The 22,748-nt window shown below is 40.6% G+C and overlaps 1 protein-coding gene across 2 annotated transcripts; it reads left to right on the top strand.

The window, feature by feature from the left end:
- Positions 1–893: 893 nt before the first annotated feature.
- Positions 894–21,206, top strand: LOC122779926 (periostin-like). 2 transcript variants are annotated; one of them, XM_044042602.1, is made up of 23 exons: positions 894–1,199; positions 2,453–2,551; positions 7,547–7,611; positions 7,723–7,880; positions 7,954–8,118; positions 8,207–8,353; positions 8,445–8,586; positions 9,838–10,050; positions 10,139–10,273; positions 10,805–10,953; positions 11,308–11,444; positions 12,138–12,268; positions 12,771–12,901; positions 13,515–13,617; positions 13,712–13,779; positions 13,858–13,903; positions 13,987–14,022; positions 15,597–15,824; positions 15,925–15,960; positions 18,647–18,691; positions 18,944–19,030; positions 19,110–19,148; positions 20,595–21,206. In XM_044042602.1, the coding sequence occupies exons 1-23, from the start codon at positions 1,081–1,083 to the stop codon at positions 20,645–20,647; spliced, it is 2,532 nt and encodes an 843-aa protein (XP_043898537.1). In that variant the 5' UTR covers positions 894–1,080; the 3' UTR covers positions 20,648–21,206. The 2 variants fall into 2 exon arrangements, with proteins under 2 accessions (XP_043898537.1, XP_043898538.1); XM_044042603.1 differs by lacking the exon at positions 18,647–18,691 and having other exon boundaries at positions 895–1,199.
- Positions 21,207–22,748: the final 1,542 nt, after the last annotated feature.

Below are 22,748 nucleotides of genomic sequence, written 5' to 3'. Positions count from 1 at the left end.
CTATAGACCTGTAGTTTTCCCGCCATCTACAACTTTATCATAAACTTTCCCTCATCCTGCTCCAGAGAATGCTTACGTGTCAAAATAAAAGCATGTATAACTAGAAAAGGCAATTTTGAACCTCACGCAATACACTAATTCACACTGCTGGAAAAGTCCAAAAACTTGATGAAACTTAAACTCTGATTGTGGAAAAAGTATGAACGGTATTAAAAAGTTGAATCCAGTGAATATTTTTGAAATGTTTGTGACCATTTTGAAATTTGAATGAGTAGAAGGAGTTGAAAATGTTGAAGTTTGAAAACATTTCTTCATTCATTCCTATGGGAAAAAAATCCGCGGAAAATAAATAATTCGGACAATATTGAATATTCACTTTTGTCACCATCTTCACTTTGTAGGAAAACAGCCAGGGAAGGAACAAGTTGCCTGGCACTTCGCCTGGTATATATGCTGCTGCTTATACATGTCTATGAATTTGAACAGTGTGCCTCCCTGGAAAAATTGTGTTGTATGACAGGACTGTGTGACTGGAATATTCAACTTGTAACTTATTTCACCGTCAAAGACCATGTTGTATTTCTGGACAGTTTGTAATTAACTGGAGGAGGAGAGATAATCCGTTTCTGTCTTGTCTTCTGCCTGAATATTCCTATGAAATATTTTGTATATTGACAATCCACAGCCACAAGACAAGCTGTCATGACTCGGAGCAGAGCTCAAAGCAAAATTAACAGGGTGTCCTCGGTGCTCTGGGATGTGATGGTGGTAAAGAAAGTCATGTGTGAGAATGGGAGGGAGGGAGGGGTTAGAGGGAGGATTCTGAGAAGGGCGTGAGTGAGTGAGACCAAGACATAATGGTATGGAAAAGACAGTGAGGGAGTGGGTGTTGAATGGGTGTGTGTTACACAGACACAGAGAGAGACCTGTTGGTATAAAAGCCTCTCTTTTTCATGTGCACTGCCATTTGTCCCAGTGTATTTTTGGGAAATTTATATATATATATATATATATATATATATAGATATACATACGTATGTGTGAGTGTTTGTGAAGCAAAGAGGATCATAACCGTCCAGGATGCATCAGCTGCTTACAGTGACCTCAGTGCTGGTGGCACTCTGCTGTCTCGGGAGTGTGGATTCATCGGCATATGACAAGATAGTGACCCACAGTCGCATACGCGCCAGGAAGGAAGGGTAAGTGAGAAAGTGAGGATGAAAGAATGGAAATGTGTGAGGGAGGAGAGGGAGAGATGACAGTGTAGTTTAAAAATCTTGTAACTGAGCAGATGTTTGGTGACATTAAATAAATCCAGGCCTGGTTCTAGAATCTTTTGGGTGGAGTGACATTAAAAAATGTTCATTAGTCTTTAAATGTCACACTTGAAGACTCATACTCAATGCTTTTTTGTTTATTTGTTTTTTGGTGTGATAGAAACAATGGGTGGTGCACTTGACCCAAGTCTAATGTCTTTTTAAAAGTATTTTGCATCTTTAAAGATAAATTGATCACCAATTGTCAAAGGACTTCTCTTTCTGATTTTTTAAACACACACTACATCGTGATTTTAGGTCCGAAATAGGTCAGTCTGCAACTGCTTTGGTGAAGAAATTGATTCAAACCAAAATCAAAAACTGAAAATTGTCTCACAGTCATTCTTGAAATTAATGCATTACTTGAAATGGATAAAGAAATTAAGAGAGCTAAGAATTTTTTCTTTTTCAGCACAAGTTAAGCATTCATTTATCGGTGAATTAAAGAAGCTGTTGCTCTCAGTAACTTTATGTAACATTTATTTATTATTCTACATTGAATGCCATTTAAAAAGACATTAGACTTTGGACTTAAAATCATTCCCGGTTGCCAACCTCTTTTCTGATGGCTACTTTCTAAAATGCTTAAGATATTTTATTATTATTGAGACAATCTGAAAGTATTTAAATCTAGATTATTAAAAAAATAAAACTCAATTTTTACGGGTTGTAACGTGAAAAGAGATAATAAAGGTTTAAAAGAATAGACATAATATAAATGTGGGACAGTTTATTGAAGCAGAAAGCTGTAGATAAGCTTTATGTAGGGTTAATATAACTGTTAACAGTTAAGTCTTGTGTTGGGGATTATTGTTTTTGTTATTTTTCTGTGTATAAATGCTATTATGGAATCATTTGGGGGCAAAAAAGCTTCCTTCTTCAAACAAGTGAAATGATTCATTGTGAAAGCAGTGTACATAAGCAGTGACATGTATACATGACATATTTTTCTTTACCTGAATGCACCCTCCCTCCCTCCCTCTCTCATACCCTCACTCAACAACTAATCCTCTCCTCTTCTTACCTGTCTCTCTTCCTCCCCAACAACCTGCCTCACCCACTTCCCCCTTGCTCCTTTCTTTCTTTCCATGTCACTCCTTCATCACCATCCCCCAATCTCCCCCAAATCTTCACAGACCCAACGTGTGCGCTCTGCAGCAGGTCCTGGGGACCAAGAAGAAATACTTCAGCACATGTAGGAACTGGTACAAAGGCTCCATCTGTGGCAGGAAGGCGTAAGTCTCTTTATGTCATTTATGTCACTCCCAGCTTGCACACAGCCCCCCGGAAAGTAACGGTAACACATTCAATTGCAGTACAGCAACAACATTAAGCCGCTTCCAGCTCTGTAAAAGTTACTGCAGGCTATACCATCGGTGTAAAACCTTCACAATGACCATGTTTGAGAGGATTCTCAGATTGATTGGTATAAGAAGCCTCTTGGTTGTGAAGTTAAATTTTCCTTTAACTAACACCTGAGGATGATAATTAGCACGTTATAAAGTTTAATTCATCTTTAATCTTCTGCACTGTTACTGAGTTGTCACTACGGGATAAGATGGTATACTTACTTTCCTATCAATAAATGACAAGTCATACATTGTTATTGTAATGTTATGATGTCTACTTATAGAATATAGGTCTTGCAGACGGTGGGTCAGACATTTCGAATAAGCCAGATAAACATCAGAAGCTCAGTTTTCACTCACCTCCTCAACTTTCACCCGCTCGTTTTTCTTTGCAACGGCAGAGTTCAGTGAGCACAGTTTGACCTCGTCTGTGTGCGGACACAGATTCTTTTTGTCCTCCTCTCATCTCAGCATGTCCCTTCATGTCTCATGTTGCTCCCTGAGCTTCCACCGAGGTTCAAAGACGCCTCTATTTTCATTAATTGAATGTCTTTTTTAACGTTTTTGATTCTCCTAAAGAGACACGAAAAGAAAGAGGACTCAGCTTATCATTAATCTGTTTTGTTTTATACTGCACAAGTTTAAAATCTCTATCGCCATTTATATCTGGTTCTGTGGATACATCCACCCCCTTTAAAATACCCCCCCCCCATGTATGGGCTTGCTGCGTCGCCTCTGGCCAAGTTCATTCTCTATTGTAGAGTTCGCTGATATTGTAAACCGTGCTCAGCAGTGATTGATGCCTCACTTCCTCTCCGGCAGATTTCAGGTGCTCAGGAAGGATTTTGAGTCTCTATGCATTTTTAAAAATAATATGTATGTGTGTGTGTGTGTGTGAAAAAAGAGGATATAAGTGCTGCAGGCTCCAGTTTCAGCAGATCTTGATATGATAACTGTGTAATACTTCTGTTTGAAATTAGACACAGCCTAGAATAGAATACAATAGTAGAATAGTCTCCCAAAGGGTAAATTATTTGTGTAACACCAACAGAATAAAAAATAAATAGACATAAAATACAAATACAATTCAGTGAACGTGATTATTTGGAGGCAGTTTGTTCAATTTTCTATTGATACATTAGTTTCAATGTGACGTTAAATCACTTTTGTTATTGATAAACATTTTATCATTACTTTTGAACATGTCTCTATTATTTTACTGCACTTATGATTATTAACTTCTCTCCAAACTGGTCATTTGTTACAAATGTGCATGTTCTTGTGACTTGATGTTCAGATGATGTCACGGTGTGGAATACAGCTGCTGCTGCTGCTGTTGTGTTGGTGGAGTGTAAGGCTCGGCTGGTGTTGCCCTACCTTGTAGGTGTGTAGTGTGCGGAGACGTCGGAAAGAATCACCTTTTTTTTCCTTGTACTCAATATTCCACAGACACTCGCACACGAGAACACACATTTGCTTTGTGTCATGCAGTCGGCTGAAGGATAAAGGTTGTCAAACATGTTGATTTTACTTTATTTTTGAGAGATATTTTTTTCTCATCAATGAAGGAAATCGATAAGGAAGGAATAAAACATGTTAAAATGAAATGTAAAAATTGAATGTAACGAAAACAGGATCTACATGATGTACGGACCACACATAATCACCAAAAATGGGCGAAACAGACGCCCAGCCAGAAAACACTTGCTTCCCTCTATGGTCACAGTGAGACATTGTTTGGCAGCAGTGGAGGAAATCCACCCAGCTGTGATTCTGTCTGACTTGGATTTGGAGTTGATGATTGATTAGGAAGGGGTGTTAGAGTGAGTCTGTGTGCAGCATTTGAAGAAATACGTGCAGTCCTGTACCGAAGGTCAAAAAAAACAACTTATTTTGATGTCGACGTGAAGTCACAGATGTTTTGAAGTGAGCTGCTGGAGATGCAGGTGGAAACAATCTTCCATGGTGTTTTGATTTGCTCGAGGTGACGGACAAAATATGAAGGGAGCAGAGGCTAAATGCTTATGTGTGGTTATAATAAGTAGAATAATAACAGAAGAGGCCGTAGACTTGTCCGTCTTTGGTCACTGTTCTGTGTGTTACATGAATCTGCACGTCTCTTTACACTGTGCACATGGAGTATCTCTACTTATTTAAGTTCATTTTTAGAGCTGCATTTTTGGTCATTTTGAATACATGTTAAATTGTATTAATCCTGAGCATAAACTGTCTAAAATAAATTGACATATAGTCTTCTGGGTTTGTTCCTGGTTGTACTTAAGTGCAAAATTCACGTATCTGTGTGTTGCTTTGTTATTTGTATTTCTAGCAACTTTGAGCTACCATGGATGACTTTTTTAAATTACTTCTTTTGATACTGAAGTACAGTAAATGTCATATCAAGACTTTTTACTTAAGCAATATTATAAAAAAGTGACTTCAACTTCTGCCAAAGTAATTTTCTGGTAAGATACTTTAAAATACACTTTAAAGGAACAAAAAAGAAAGATATATATTTAATTGTTGATCACCTAACAGAAAAAAAGACTAATGTTTGCACCAGATGCCGCTGTGTGTCTGTGTGTACAGTATGTGTCTGCACATCTGCTCATCTTTAAGCCCACGCTGCATTGCTAAATGCAGTGACACTGTCAGGCGCCTGTGCATTGGCTTGTTGCTGTTTCTGTTTTTGGCTTGAACTGCATCCATTATCCTGTCAGAGCGCCGCAGCCGGGAGAGCGATGACTTCATGCCTCCCTGACGTCCAGCTCTGCGTGGATTCTTCACGTGGGTTACATGATATCAATTAATGTCAAAACACATCATGATTCTCCTGTAAGCAAGGCAGCTGCTAAAATAGAGAAATTCACATCATTTATTATCACGCGGAATATTTTCAAACACTGATTTAAGTGGATTAGAGCGGTTCCAAAACTCGTGAGTCATTTCTGGGAGTCGACGGGAGAAAGTGAGTGATGTTTGAAGTCGGCTATGAGGGGAGTGATCGGCTCTTGAAGAACATACCACTTCTGTTCATCTCTGAAGTCGTTATTTGTTTTGGATATGTGTTTTGCACATATCCAAAGGAAGAGAAAACATGGAAATGACCCCATATGCAGTGAAAGTGGAATAAGCTGTGAGCAAACCTCTTTAACAAACCCACTCAAACATCCAACTGGAATCTATGAAGTGTTTTTTTGGTTGAAACCCAATAAAATGTATTCCAGCGTTGAGTAAATTTGTGGCTCATACGCCGGTGAATCGTTGTTGAGCGTCCAGTGTTGACTCACTACTGTATTTATATTTGGAAGATGCTGTGGTAAACTTGGAGTAACTCCGAAACAAAGGTCTGCTTATAGTTTTACAAAAAAGGATCTGAAGTGCAGTGCGTGGCATTTTGTAATATTTGACCTTGTTGATGTTATTATTCTGGTTCTGCTTGGTTTTAGCGAACAGTAACATGATTTATATGCCTGGTCTGTCATCTGAAATCAGGCTTTGTCAAGGACCAAGTGTTTGTGTGTAGTGTGTGAAAGACACAGCAGTAGAATTCACCTTTGAGACTTTTCATGGGCGTTTCTTTGCGTTTTCAGTCATACTCCAACCTGTTTGCAGCCTTCTCAAAGCCATCTTTGCATTTGCAAAAAAGATTTGACATTTGCATTGAAGCCCAATTCCTGTCCTCTTGGCCGTGGGCTGCGAAGTGCAACGTTATGGTATATAACAACAAATTCAACTCCTGTTTTGAAGCTATGAGATTCTCTATTTGTCCGACAAAACTAAAATTCAATCGCACCTGCATCTGGTCATTCATGTGTTGGACAATAGCTTTCATTCATCAGTGAGAAATTTTCACATCAACTTTAATTCAAACTTAGTTCTTTTCCAGCAGAGTCGCCTCCTGGTGGCTATTCAATATATTGTTACTGTATCAATTTTTTTATTTACAGTCTTGAAGTCAAATGAATCTTTGCGGCAATTAATCTAAACACAGCTCTTAATCAGCCACGTGTGAACTCATTTGACAGTGGTTTACATGTAACAGACATTTGTTTATACAGTTTTAAGTGAAATGTAGATGGAATATTTAATTATAGGCCTCCTGTTCGCTCTGCTCGCACAGCTCCACGTCTGTGAGCATGTTCCTCTCAGCTTCCTGCCTGAGCGTTTCTCCTACTCTCGCCACATAATTTCCATAAACTGTTTCTTCCGCCCGCCACCCAACCCCCGAAGTCTTTTAAATGGCCACAAGAAGGCAACTGTTTATCAAGAGCTCCATAGAAGTTAGATTAAATCACACAGACACGCCTGTCTGCTTCTCTTGTGAATATAAAATACACAAGCTGCAGTTTCCCATCTGCACTGTGAGTTTACATCAAAGTATATACTATATGTATATATATAGTTTTTTTGGAGCTGCTGAGCCAAAGGTTTTTGCTTCCTGATGTCATAGTTTATTGATACAGCATTGAAATTGTAGGAAATCTCATAAATAAATCTGTTCTTGAAACCTTTCTTCTGCCATCAACCTCATGAGACTTGTGCTTTATCTAGTTTTTATTCACTCCCCCATGCTTTCAAATGCACTTTGCCCAATTATGGTTTTGTAATCTTTAGAATAAGATTCCGTCTCATTTCACGTCTTCACTGCTCTCAGTCCAAACACTCGTCATCCTCTCCCTGCACAGGTCCACACATTTGTCTTCTTCCTCTCATTTGTCAGTTCTGCTTTGTGGACCTGAGGGATTTCCTTTGTTTTCTCAGCATGCCTCACGTTTACATTGCCCATTGCCCCCCCCATTTATTTTCCTTTCGTTTTTTGCAAAGACAATGAATCATTATAATAAACTGACTCACTATTTGTGTTCTTTATTTTGGCAGCATGAATCTGTACGAGTGCTGCCCTGGCTACATGAAGCTGGATGGTATGAGAGGATGTCCTGCAGGTACATGCCTCAAACCACACTCTCAACTATCCCTGTGGGCTTCAAAGTCAATTCAAAGTTTCGGTTCATTGGTTATATAGACTGAGCTTGAACTGTCTCCCCCTCCCATAGTGGCTCCCATTGACCATGTGTATGGCACACTGGGGCTCATCAAGGCTACAACCACACAGCAGTATGCTGACATGTCCAAGCTGAGGGAGGAAATTGAAGGAAAAGGCTCCTTCACCATGTTTGCTCCGAGCAATGATGCCTGGGATCAGCTTGATTCTGTGAGTGGAGGCTCGATGTTTAATACCAGGAAAACAAATAAAATGTTACAGGATTGCTGTGATTCTTCCCCAGAGTGTGCGGTCAGCGCTGGTGAGCAATGTGAATATCGAGCTGTACAACGCCCTTCACTTCCACATGGTGAACAACCGTCTTCTAACCAAAGACATGAAGGACGGCATGACTGTGAAATCCATGTACAATGACCTGGGCCTCTACATAAACCACTACTCAAATGGGGTCGGTGAATCCAAAGTCTGAAAATACTACATATGATGGAATGAAATGTGGAAGTAACCCCATTTATTCTTCTTATTCTTTGTTAAAGATTGTAACAGTAAACTGTGCCAGAATCATCCACGGTAACCAGGTGGCCACAAACGGCGTGGTGCACGTGATTGACCGGGTTATCACCACTGTGAGCAACACCATCAAAGAAGTCCTGGATGTCGACGATGAGCTCTCCTCCTTCACTGTATGTAAAATGCACAATATTCTTCAAAGCCAATGCTACGTGAATGAAAACCACAGTGATGTTAGACCCACTGTCCTGTCTTGTTTCCCAGGCTGCGGCGTTGGCTTCTGGTATGATGGACAAGCTGGACAAGCCTGGACAGTACACTCTGTTTGCTCCCACTAACAACGCCTTTGACAAATTGAGCCCTGACTACCTGGAGCGCATCATGGGCGACAAGGCTGTTATTGCAGGTACCGTATATTGTACAACATGTATAATAATAATAATAATAGTGACATTTAATGTGTGTGTATTGTTCTTTGGATGACTTGTGTGTGCAAGCAGTCAAGAGCAGTTGCTGACTCTTCAAGGGTTGGACGTTTATTGCAGCAATTTGGAAATATCTCAACAGCTGTTGGATGAATCCTACACGTTTTGGGATTTGCAACACCACATAAATAAAACTGAAAGGCGTAACATTGACTAGATGGATTGGCACATAAGTTTGTAGAGGCATTCATGGTTTCAGCATGGACTAGGATGATGTATGTCAGTTGAATGATTCAGGATAATGTGGCAGAGTTCCCATGACTTTACTCTTTTGGGCGATTGAAAATAGAAGCAAATTTATCACAAATTACCTGCAAAACTAGTGATGTTTGCATCACTTGTACATCATCTGTCATGTGGTCTACTGTAGTAAGTATACTGCTGTCCCGTCCCCTGTGATGCATGGTGAAGTGAGAGCATAAGTGGTACAAAAAGACACACACACTCAAAGCAGCATGGGTTGCCAGATCACCAGCACAATTGCCTACACAAACAGAATCAATTGTATTTAATGATTTTGATTTTTTATGAAGATAACCAAACATCCCCACCTTTAATTTGCAAATGTTCTGCTAAAAACGGTGTCGATCTGTATCCTTTTGAAAGGGGTTATCCATTATATTTTATCATTTTGACCTAAAGTTAAATTAAATCCAACTAATACCTTCACACTACTCATCTGTCTTATTTCAAGGAAAAAAACAGCAACTCACTAAGTCCAAATACCATGCAGTGAATGCAGGAACCTCATGTCTCCACACTAGCAGCTTATCTGCCTATTTGCTGAATCACTGTCCAGGAATGTCTATAAACACACATCCAGTTAGCTGCATCCTCAGTCAGCAGCTTCCTCTGGGAGCGCGATATAACCTCGGATACATTCTCAGACACTTGGCCAACAAGATTTACTGACCATCCATGTTATAACAGCCACCACAGTAGCGATAATGTAGAACCCAGTGTCTCATTTCTACAAGAGAAGGTTTGGGCCACAGTAATTTGGCCTGCACTGCGGACCATAATGGCTTGAAATTGGAATTCCTGTGGCTTTGGAAGGGCTTTCCCATTACAAATTGTTCAGTTTGACATGCCTGTGTCGTTACAAAAGATACATTTGAGTCTAATTTCATCAGGTTCATTTTTAAAACCCTCTACCGCTTGTTCTCCATCAGCCCTGGTGAACTACCACCTGCTGAACAGTGTTCAGTGTTCTGAGGCAATCATGTCAGGATCAGTGTATGAGACGGCAGAGGGCAGCAACATAGTGATCGGCTGTGATGGTGACAGCGTGACAGTCAACGGTATCAAGATGGTGCTGAAGAAGGACATTGTCACCAGCAATGGCGTCATCCACCTCATTGACCAGGTGCTCGTCCCCGACTCAGGTAAGAACACAATCAGGATTTGATTATGTCCTCACTATCTCATGGTTTTGTCATGTTTAAGTCACGTTTATGTGATTTTTTTTCACAGCCAAGGAGGTGATTGAGATGATGGAAGAGTCCCAGAGCACTTTCACTGACATGGTGTCTGAACTGGGCTTAGCCGCCGCCATGCGCCCAAAGACGGACTACACGATTCTGGCTCCACACAACAGCGCCTTCACCAGTGAGTTGATTTCCAATGAGTTCTGAGCAAGTGAAAGTGACACAAGAGGGCGATACACTGTACTGTATGTATATAATCATATCAACAGTATAAGAAATTTTTTTTTTTTAAATCTGCTGTTTTTAAAAGGTCCAGTGTGTAAGAAAAACGAAAGAAAAAGGGCCTCCCCCGCACTAAAAGTACATATAAAAAGCTTTAGTGTAAGGCAATGAAAATGAAACAAATCTGCACTTATATAAACATATTAATGAGTCGTATACTCAAATTGTGTCATTAAACCTTGATAAATATCACACACTCGACCTTTCAATGCATATATTTTGATTTTCAGATATGTACATGTCAGTTGACATGATTCACTAGCCATGAAATGGCTATTTGAGTGCCTTAGATTTCTTTGCACTTGTCTAAGATCATTCACCACACATGGATAGAACATCTAGTTTAACCCTTTGTTTGTTTTTTGACTGGGTTCTATGAGTAAGATGACAACCTGTCACGTCACATCTGTAACTTCTCTGTGTCTGTCAGATGAGGTGATGTCAACAGACCAGAACCTGCTGAGGATCCTGCTGGAAAACCACTTCCTGAAGCTCAAAGTTACACTGAGTGAGCTCTACAATGGACAGATGCTGGAAACACTGGCCGGCAAATTGCTCAGAGTCTTCATTTACCGCACTGTGAGAACTTTGTGCGTTTGTTGCATCAGAGTCAAACCAAGTGAATAAAGACCAGGGTAGAGAAATAGAGAGTTGGCTTCTAATGCTGTAGATTTGAAAAGCCATTACCAGGCACCTTACCAAGACCTTACATGATTTGGTTGTTCCTCAGCTCTAAACAAAAACAGTAATTAGTTCAGCTTTTGGCAGGTGATGTATGTTTCTGCTTAAGTGGTTCAAATATTAGAATCAGATGGGTTTGGATCCTGAAGGAAATGTATTGTACTGTCTAGTGTAGTTCATGCAACGCTCCCCCGTCCTTAAACTAAATACTTAATAGATTCTCTCCTCTCTTTTTGTTTCTTATCTTGTTAGGCTGTGTGCATAGAAAATGCTTGTATGCTGCGCGGCAGTAAGGAGGGAAGCAATGGGGCCCTCCATGTCATGAGTTCCCTCATCAAACCAGCTGAGAAATCTATGTACGAGCTCCTGATCGCTGACGGACGCTTCAAGTAAGAGCCGCAACAAAATGTCATGCATGTTAAGTTTGTTTTTCATATTATTAATCAAACAGACATAAGGTTCCTGGAGTGATGTCAAGAGTTTGCCCCAAGTAACATAAGGAAATTGAGAAAACAGTCGTGCTGGAAGGAAAACATTTCCCTTCTCCCCAACAGAATTACCATTTAATGTGTTAGTGGAAGTGCTTCACCATATAGATTTGACATTTTATAGCTCTGTGACGAATACTGGCTCCAGGAGAGAAGCTGTTGGTGCATAACTGATGAAGCAGATGTGTGAACAAGTGACCACAGAAGCCCACATGTCTCACACAAATCCCAACATACACAACTTCACCGTGTCACACTGCCAAATCCACAAATCCCCCCGTTGAAAAATGAGCAACATATGAGCTGGTTTGTATCCAAATATGACTAAAAGTATAATTTATCCTCAACAACAGTCGTGCTATTATAGTTATTTTTTCTTTATTGGAAGAGGTGCAGAGGTCATTGTGTTGACATTAACAACAGGACTGTTGTTAAAAACACACAGTTGACCACATAGTTACAAAACAAGATAAAGTTTCAGTGATTGCGTTTTATATCAGCATTGTTATGAAGCTACAAGGTCAAACTTTTTGCACTTGATTTCTCTCTGGCAACACTGCACATCACGATGTCTGTCTTCTCTCCTCATTGTAGGATTTTCCTGTCACTGATGGAGGTCGCAGGTCTGACTGACCTGCTGAAGCAGGAGGGCTCCTACACCATCTTTGCACCGACTGACGATGCCTTTGCTGGCCTCAGTCGAGAGGACTTAACTCTGCTCAAAAGTAAGTGCAGAAACACACATAATGTCATATATTCGCCTTTCCAGGTCAGCCAATGTGTTTTTTATGAAATGACACTCATCTGCCACTTTATTAGGTACACAGTAATAAAGTATCAGGAGTAGTTACTGTCACCTTTATATCCAGTCTTCCAGAACCAGTCTTGCAATTCTTCTGACCTCAGGCATTTTCTCTTTGCCTTTCATTTTTAGACCATTCTCCGGATGGTTGTGCATGAAACTCCCAGTAGATCATGCATTACGTTGCTGCCATGCGATTTGTGGCTGAGAAAATGTGTGTTACCACGCGGTGAAACAGATGTACCTAATAAAATGATTGTAACGGTACATAATGTATGGGATAAGGGCAGAAAAATATCATCTTCTACCGCTTTATCCTCCACATGAGGGTCATTGGGGGCGCAGTGCAAATCTCAGCTGACGAAAAGCGGGGTACACCCTGCACAGAATGTAAATATTGTTTTCTTTTTTGTTGACATTGACAGAAGATCTAAACGCTCTGAGAACCATCCTGCTTTACCACTTCAGTAATGGCGTCTTCATCAATGGAGGTTTGGAGGGAGGAGTCACCAACCTGCTCAAAACCCTCCAGGGCAACAACCTCCAAGTTATGTCTGTAAGTACAATCAGCCTCGTACTATTTGGAAAGATGATACATTTCTGTCAACACCCACTTATGCTTCGTCTCCCAAATCATTTTTTCCCCCACTTTCTAACTTTTTTAATTTCACCCATTACTTTGCTTTAGCCCTCATTCTTGTTTCCTATCATATTAGCCAAAGTCACAGTTTAGGCCTAAAGGACATAGGAAACGTGTTTGGGATAATACACTAATAGGAAAGCCATGTATTTCAAGCCTAGAGCCAGTATGAAGGACACGACAACAAATCATTTCATCGTTTCCAGTGAAATGTGTCTTGAGTCTAAAAAAACAGATCGAGGCTAAAGGAAACGTGGTTCAGTCGGGTGAGTGAAAGGGAGTAAGAGGAAGCAGAGAGGGGAACATGTCCGCCCTTGTGCTCAACTGTGGAGACAATTAAATGTCAGGAAATCAAAAGTGCAACGCCCCCAGTTCTCACTTCCAACAATGGCGCACACTGTCTGGGATTTATATCATGTCCCGCATGTGAAACCCTTTTTTAAAAAGTGCTTATTCAGATGTCTCAGTGAGTGGAAAAAAAAAGAAAAAAGAAAAAGACGTGTCATTGTTTGGGTTTTTTTCTCCTCAGGTGAATAATTCCATCCATGTCAACTCCGTGGACGTCCCCGACAGTGACCTGATGGCAACAAACGGTGTGATCCATGTCGTGAAGAACGTTCTCTATCCTGCAGGTATAAGAACAATGAGCGTGTAAGAACAATGATGAGAGATGGGGTTTTTTTTTTACTTTACTTTACTTTGGTTGATTTTGTGTTTTATTCACAGACCTTCCCGTGGGCCGTCAGGACCTCCTGGTCCTCCTGAAGAAGCTGATTAGGTACATCCAGATAAGGGTAAGGCAAGAGAAAACATGTTTGTGTGTGAGCTCAAATTTCCTACCTTGTGTAAATTTTTCCATTTTGTTCCTTTAGTATGTTTCTGGATATTCCTACGCCGAGATCCCTCTTACCTTCCTCAGTAAGTTTCCCTAGCTTCGCCATCGCTAGATTGGTTATGTGTCTACAGTAAATTAATATTAATATTGTTTTGTTGCTTCACAGAGAGGACCATCACAACTACGCATTATTACGAAACAGGTAAGATTGCTCTTTTCAAAACTTTTGAATAGATTTATCATTAGTGGTGTTTATTATTATTATAACAATAATAATAATAATAATACTTGTGACTGCTTTGAAAAAGAACACTTGTCCTTTGTTGAAAAATCTGCCGATAAGTGAAATCCAATCTGCAGCTACCTGAGTACATAACTATTATTATTTCTCCATGCTGGCGTCTTGCACGGCCACTCTCTTTGTTCCTCTAATGTGTATTTACTCTCTCTCTGGCTTGAGCTCATACCTCTTGGCATATTTAATCTGATCTTTTGGAGATTAGGTAATTAGCCTGTCAAGGCAGAACAGGGTCCAGGATTGTACAGAACTCTTGGACACCGTTTCTCCTGTTTGGCATTTTTTAATGCATTTCCACACGGATGGAAACTTGCCTCGATTTATGATGCAACGTAGGAGACGCACAATCTGATTCTTCATTATCCAGCATGTACAGAGCTATTTTTCTACATTTTCTCTATATACCTTAATATTAGAATAACGACAGAATATAATGCGGAGTATATTGGTGAGCAATATTTTTATAATAGTAACAATAAGACCTTTAGTTGTTACTTTACATGTAGCATTATTACATTCAGCATTACATTATATGTATGTATATATACACACATATATACATATATATATAAACTTGGTTGGCATTTAATTATAGTTGGCAGCGTTATCATTATTTACTTAATTTTCGATTTATTTCTCCATTTTTGACAGTAACCGATTTACATATGCAGATAACGATATGCTTTTATTGTGAAGTATACATCATTCCATTTCAAGACAAGCACTTTTAATGTGGAATTCTGTGAAATATCCCCATGAACGCTCATTGGCCCCCAGGTCCTTTGAGTTTGACACCTCTTTAATTTATTTATATTTGGTTGCTGTGATACTATCTGATATATGTGGTTGTGAGGCCACTTTTGACACATACGCACACAATGTAAACATATCACTATATTATCTCTAAGTGAGATAATGCATGGGATGGCTTATCGTCCATTCAGCATTTTTAAGCATAAATTGACCAAACACTGCTAATTAAACTGTCTGTGCTTATCAGTCTGAAAGGGATGTTTTAAGGGATTTTGGAGGCCCCTAGCAAACTGTTTCTGAAGCAGCAACAGTTTGTTAAAATAACTTGACAAAGTGGCTTAATATGGATGGATTAAACTGTAAATAAGCATTGATTGTTCACAAAATATCTACACAAAGGCTCTTTCAGGAGCAGGAATGTTCCCGGCTCTTTCTACATGTCACAAACCTGAGTCCGTGTACTTCGTTAACACTAAAACTCATAAACGTTGTGTAAAGTATGAAGGGGAAATGCGACGCTTTGAAAGTCAGCGGAGAGGAGAAAATGAAACGTGTCCACAGAGGAGAGCAGCTCACTGGACCATGGAGTTTAAAAGCAGCCTCTCTTTCTTCAATTTAATATCCTACACACGCTCACACACAAGCCTCGATTTGTTCTTCAAGTTCTCATGAAGGGTTCTCATCTTGGGTTACTGCTCCCTCCTCTTCCTCCTCTCTCTCTACAGTCCCTGACATGACAAAGGTCATTAAAGTTTTTGAAGGAGAGCCAACTGTCACCAAAGTGACCAGAGTCATTGAGGGGCAGCCTGTGATCACCAAAGTGACCAGAGTCATCGAGACAGAACCGACCCTCACTCAGGTGGTTGTCAAGGGGGAGCCGGTGGTCACCAAGGTAACCAGGGTCATCGAGACTGGGGAGCCTACCATTACCAAGGTTACAAGAGTTATTGAGGGTAACGGCATGTTTTGTGTTTTTATATTTTAATATATGAACTCCATAAGTGTTTTTTTGTATGTTTTTGGATGATGTAATGTGTTTTTATTTGAACGCAGGTGCCGAGTTTGATGCTGAAGGACGGAGAATTACAGGTAAGAGTTTGTCCTCTAACAGCTTCACTGACCACAGTTAACAGCATCTTCGTCTCACGTGGACTTCGCATTACATCTCCTCGGTAATCATGAATTAAAACAGATACGTCGCTTTCATGGTGTGCACCGTTTTGGCCTGGAGGGAACTGTTCATACAAATATGAACACACACAGGCGTCTTCTGCCTCGCACAATGTGGAGTCATGTTTTTATATGCACTTGTCAGTGCTCAAAATTCAAATAAATTGAATTATTTCACTCATTTCTGCTTCATCGGCATCAGAATTGGCTCAGAAGATGAACATCATTACTTCTGAATTGACAAAACACCACGTCTGGCTCAAATTCTTGAAAGTTAAACTTTCTTTTTTATTTACTAGCAACTCAAACAGTGACTTGGTTACTTCACATGTGCCCTTTGAGCTTACGGTGATGGACATTGTCGCATTTTAACCGAACAGAAAAGACCAGTGTAATCAAATCTGGTGGGCCCTTTATGCAGCAGTCATTTTGACAGGTCACTACAGGTGTAAATAATCAAAATTGGATTGTTTACAATGACGGCCGAGTTCTATTTAGCGTCCTCATTTCAGGGGTGCACGTTGGTTCACTGTCACACTGTCCTGACTCGCATGAACTGAACAGAGGCGTCGTTAATGAGATCAGTAACACATGTGCTTTTCCTGCTTTAACACATCAAAATGGCTGCTGTGGAAAGAGGCCATAGACACACCCATGGAACTGCCAGTATTTTAAACCACCTCCAAGAAAATCAGATCATGTTGATGACATTTATTACATCATTCCAGTTTCACTCAACATTTTGTGTTGCCTACATTTTGTAAAGTAAATTGGCTCGGGCCAGAGAGGCACAGGAAATGAATGTTTCATAGCTGCAGCAGCGATGTCACTTATCCATAATGACTTACTGTGATAATGATCGCTTGGCTTCAAGCGTTGGCCGGCCACCATTCTAAACATCACAAGCTCATTCTGGGTTTATGTAGAAGAGGAAGGAGGTTGAATTGTACAGTTTGTCGTACAGTGACACAGAGACAAAGCCAAGTTTCTGTAATTGTTGCCGATGGTGCAGTATGATTTGGATGTCTGTCCATCTCATCACTTAACCCATCTGTTTCCACCTCTCTGTCAGTGTTATTGTCTCTCAGATGACTCACACCCGTGTGTGCCAACGCTCTTTTGTATCTGTGCGGTGAACATGTCCAAAAATGCGACTGGCTTAGTTTGGTTGCAGGGGGCAAGTGAGCTCATAGCCACAGCTGCATCTCTGGTGTCTTTGAATCTGCTCTCTGTCTGTGAGCTGTGTCCCCCTCACACCTGTGTGAGTGTGTGTTTGTGTGTGTCTTAGGCCACCTTTAGGGACGGAGGTAAAAAACAAAAAATGCCAAAGGAAAGTTGAATTTTGGCTAATTGGTTAGGTTTAAGGCCTTTGCACATCAACACAGACATGAATAAACAGCAAATTATTCTGAGGTGAATTTGTACACATAAGGACCAAGGTAAATAAATGTCTTAGTGGGAAAAAAACAGGTGGCGTCAGTGTCTCAATAATCAGGCTCTGCAGTGTCAAATTTTTTTTCTGCATTAAAATATGATTTAGAGCCAAGAATACAAGCCTTTCCCGTTTTATTCAGTTTTCTTTTCAAAGTTAAGAGAAGGAAAGTATAATTTAAGAGAGTTGACGTAAGAATTGATGTAAAATAGAGATTTCACGTCACGTTTTTTACACTTTTAAATGAATTAACTGATGAATGAGTACATGTAATACCAAGACTTTAATTTAGAGCAATATTTGTCTTTGGGTTTTTTTGCCTTCAAAATTATAATATCTCGTTCATTTTAGGAGGCAGAAATAAACTGTGGGCTTCAGCCTGTTCCTTTTGTTTTGTTAGTGATTGTATTTGTAGTATATTGTATGTCAAATGCAAAAAATATCTCTTAATTATCATTTAAATTAAAGAAATATTTGAGGACTGGGGAGAGCTTGGTGTGCAGGACACAAATGCCATTTATAATTAAAAAAAAGTCTTTAACAAACAAAGACAGGAGGGCAGAGTATGAGGCAAAAGACAAAAAACACAAATACACTAGGAGCATGACAGACACAATGCAGTTAAACTGAATAGATGAGCCGACTAAAAGACTGCAGAGCACAGAGACTAAATCCACTCGGCTGGGATAATTGCACGCAGCTGAAACTAATTGGTCACAGGTGGAACAAATCAGGGCGGAGGCAGGCAATCACAAGGGAGGGAAAACAGTGTAAACACAGGAAGTAGGAAGTGAAACTAGACGAGGCACGTACGAGGAAGAGCTACTAAATAAAACAGGAAGCTAAGAAGAAGAAAAAAACTCAATGTTCTGAAGAAGAAAAAGCTGCATTCACTCAAGGCCGTAAAGTTTTAAAGCAAGTCAAGGTTCGGTTTAGCAGCGGGTTTAAGGATTACAAGTCCAGGTGACGTCCCTAAAAGCGACCTGTGACATCATATCTGTGTCTGTGTGTGTGTGTGTGTGTGTTCACAAATACTGCACACGCATGTGCGGGAGCATCGGAGGTGTCTCTGCGGCTTGTATGTGCCTGTCAGTCTGTCCGTCTGTACAGTCAGTACAGTTGCTAAGTCGTTAATTGACTTTCAACGCCCCTTCTCCGCTGCCCGGTCTGAAGGTGGAGCCAGATTCACCACGGAGAACGAGCCTCATGTCATTGAGGGTAGGCTCCTCCTACATGAACACTCCATGAACACTTCACACAAACAGGTTGCTTGTTCAGTTTGGGCCCTTTCCTCCTTGAAATAATCCGAAATCTATTCATCACTTCCCAGATAAGTGGTTACTTCAAGGTTGGGGAAAGAGACTGTGGAGCATTTTTTAAGTGTTAACACCATACATACCTGATTGTGTGTGTGATGGTCAAATAGTTCTGTAGCTTTTTGATCTGAACGGTTTTATTCCAAATGTTCAGGCCCAGACTACTCGAAAATCACCACCATCCACAGCAGCCCCGGTCTGATCGACGACGAAACAGAGAGAATTACCAGACTCATTAAAGGTAAATACTAAACTGCAAATGTGTGCGATTCGCGTTGATGCTTTTCGTCAGTGATTGACCATGACTTCTTATTTCACAGAGGGACCTGCAGCTCCCAGGAAACCACAAAGAGATCACAGTGAGTCCATGACACGTTCATCAACACCAACGTTGCGAAAGAATTTGCCAAAATACACACAATTACTGCGGGGAAAATATGCAAGACCAAAATCAACTGTCAAACTGCCTTCTCAGCCATTCCCCCGTTTGAACCAGCGTGTTTTTACAAAAGCCCACAATGGACAATCTAAACATCTCTTGAGTTTTGATGCTTAACTCCTGTACATACTTCACAAGAACAGAGAAATGTAGTATTTTCTTTGGCAAGAACAAGACCAAAGTTAGTTCTGGCCAGGATATTTCATACTTCATGAGAAAAGTGCAGAACTCCTGGGGAGACCTTATAGGGAATGACCACATTTCTTCATTAACCACAACCACTTAACATTTCTGGCCAATCGCACAATAGTTGTCGCGCACCACACAAGAAAAAAAAGTTCTGCCCAGATGATGTGTAAAGAACAAGCTGCAAGAACGGTGACTTTATTCCCGCAGCCCTCGGAGAGAGAACACATTTCTCTGTTCTTAATCACATCAAAGCAACAATGGCGATGTCTGTTTACCCTTTAAAAGTAGTCGTTAAATGTGTGATCCCCAGTCTTTTAGTCCTCGTAATAAAAGGTCAGTTTGTGTGCATTTAAGACTTCTCTGGTGGTCATTTTAGACGTTTACCGTGAAAGGTATCCATGAGGTCTTCGGTCTTCGGTAGTTTGTTGTAGGGAACTGGACTTGTTTGAACCCTCATCCAAGAGGCTATAGCAGACCGTGTCTCTCAGGTAACGGCAAGTCGTATGTCATTTTTATCCACATGGGACCAGGTTTTATTCTTAGACCGGGTCACTAGCATTTTCAAGTAAAACCAATATGCAACTTTGGGAGATTTATGATGTCATTGTTGTCTTTTTCTTGGTGTTTTGAATTTGTACACACCACAGGCTCCATGTCTTCTTCTCTGTGGTATTTTTTACTACAGCATTCAGAGTTGTTTTTTGAAACAATGCTGTACAAAACAAAAACCTATCAAGAACAAAAAAGAAAAACCTCATACGGAGGAAACGCCTAAATACCTGGATTTCGTTTCCCACCAGTCAGTCAGAACAATTGTCTGTTGATTCCAGCATACTAGTGAAGAAATGCAATTGTCAAACACATTCAAGAACAGTCATATCAGAATCCATGCAGGCTTTATTAGCATTGTATTTTATATTACATTATCTCACAAACTTGACGTTTACTGCTGCGTGCCATGTGGGAGGGCAGTTGCGTTCAGACGCACTGTTAGACACTTGCGGTGATGAATGTGCACCATCTGTTGCGAATTAGCTCTGAATCAGATTTGAACAATGCGACTCGTCGCCTTGACACAGCTTGAAAAGCACAATATTTATGCTTCGGGAAAATTGTAAAAATCCATCCGACGAGACCAAACCCTGGATGTAGATTAACTCCGTCTCCCTGTTTACAGCTGGATTCAGGAGAAGAAGATTGGTCAGGCGCCACCACAAGTCGAGGCAGTGAATGTGGCAGAGAGTGAGAGAAAACACCACCAAGCTCACCGCAGAGACTGAATGCATCTGAAACGCTCCTGGTTGAGCGCTGGAGGGTCGGGGAAAAAAAATGTGTGGACCTACAGGGAACAATCAGATCAATTTAGCTTTGTCCAAACCAGCAATGATTGTTTACTATTTCATCTGGACCAAACTGTATGTGATAGGCGTGATGTGTAATAGCAAGGCAATGATACTAGTATACAATTCATGTCAGTAATGGTGTGTACGTGTGCATGGGATATATGGAGTAGATGGTGCATAAGGTGAGATATATTCTACCGTAAAGATTTCTTTTTATAATGTTTGCTTTAAAAAATAATAATTATAATGATAATGTCACTTTGTTAACATGGCTTGGGAATATTTTTGTATGCTTTTTTTGTAATTGGTGCTCACATCCTGCAACATGGATGCATTTTAAAAGGAATCAAATGACGAAAAACGTGTCAGACGGTGTTTTGCAATCAACAGATGCTGTACCACAATTCTGTAAATGATCACATGGTTATTAAAAAAAGTAAACACAATTCATTTGTACACAGTGTGCAATGTTTGTTTGTTTTTCTACAATGACAATCACAGGTTTTTCTAATTGTGATGATGCTGTTTATAACCTGAATAGAAATGATTAATTCCATGGAGATGAGCTAAAACAAATGAAAGTAGAAATTAAATTACTATATGGCTTGTTTTTGAGGTAAAAACACATATAGATATAGCGATTGACCCTTATTTTGGTATAGTAGCCTAAATATAAAATATTGTCAAAGTAAAATTGCTACATAGTGTTTTTAGTTAGAAAGTCAGAGCAGAGAAGAGTCATGAGTGTTTATGCTTGTGATTACATATTTAGACAACTCAAGCTGCACACAAAACACGGCAGATTCGAAGAAGAAGTTACACAATGCACTTTATGCCCCTCCTGAGAAGCGAGGGAGGTGGAACCGAGGCCGAGCGAGAAATTGTTAAATTCTTGGTGTGTGCCGTAGCTATTTCGCAACGTGATTAATATGATCCAGAGCAGCAGCAGCAGCAGCAGCAGAGGGGAGTTACGGTTTGCACAAGGAGGACTGCGGACTTGACGTCACCGAGTGCAGATAACATGGTGACGAAAAGAGTTCATGATCGTAAAATCTTACGAGTTGTGGTCATGTAGTGTAGGGGCCTTTTTCTTAACTGCACATACGCACACGGGTTTACGCAACTATTCCTTTTAGCACAGTGCATTAACCACCATTGATTTGGACAGCTTAAACCAAGCATTATCCTTAACCCTAACCATAACCACTTAATATCTAACCCTATTCTTAAGCATCAGGTGGCACAGCCCTCCCGAAGGGCCAGAATCGGGTGCAGACCTGGATGGAATCAGGATGGCCGAAATGGAAGGGATTAACGGGCGTGCTCTGTGACCGGAGGATATCCGCAAGAGCATACCGTGTCGCATTGATGCCAGCCAGGTCGCTAGGGCCAACTGGACAAGGTTAGAAGCAACCATGTCAGGGAACGGCTTCGGATCAGAGGAGTCACGGAGGAGCCCCAAGAAAGGGGCCCAGATTACGGAGCGCATGTCGCGAACAAGCTAGTGGTGGACGCGCAGAGGAAAGCGTCAGACCGACGAAGGCGCAAGAAACGGCATGGAGTTACTGAATCTGAAGCCCCAGGACACCAACTGACTCGCATTGGCCGAGTGATGATGATCCTCAACCAAACCACTATTCAAATCTTTGCCTTGAACTTAACTAGTTACTCAGAAAGGTAGTCCTTCCTCTTTAGGACCAGGTTTTGGTCTCCATGGAGGACCAATGGTCCTGACTAGGCCAGTTCGAGGGTTACCAGGTCGAGGCTTGGATGACTATCCTTGGTGACTACTTCTTATGTTTGTTTTCTGCTTGGTGAGCAGGGCTTAATACTCCACCTAGTGGTGGGGCGGAAATTCACTTTGCACATGCGCTGTCCGCGCGTACCCAACGTACTCTTGAGCACGGTTCCGCAGGAGCAGCCTGCGTGTTGATGAAATCGCTTCCTACCCACGATGTCAGTTGGGTTCGTATATTACAGTATTATAT

Source organism: Solea senegalensis, linkage group LG13, assembly GCF_019176455.1.
Source record: "Solea senegalensis isolate Sse05_10M linkage group LG13, IFAPA_SoseM_1, whole genome shotgun sequence".
Lineage (NCBI taxonomy): Eukaryota > Metazoa > Chordata > Actinopteri > Pleuronectiformes > Soleidae > Solea > Solea senegalensis.
The sequence above is the reverse complement of the archived record's forward strand: the minus strand, read 5'-3'. Positions and strand labels throughout refer to the sequence as shown.

Bases quoted from the DNA above. Each gene is read 5' to 3' on its own strand.
- LOC122779926 (XM_044042602.1), top strand. From the start codon at position 1,081: ATGCATCAGCTGCTTACAGTGACCTCAGTGCTGGTGGCACTCTGCTGT. The intron at 2,552-7,546 runs GTAAGTCTCTTT...TTATTTTGGCAG, and splicing joins TCCATCTGTGGCAGGAAGGC to CATGAATCTGTACGAGTGCT. The intron at 8,354-8,444 runs GTATGTAAAATG...CTTGTTTCCCAG, and splicing joins ATGAGCTCTCCTCCTTCACT to GCTGCGGCGTTGGCTTCTGG.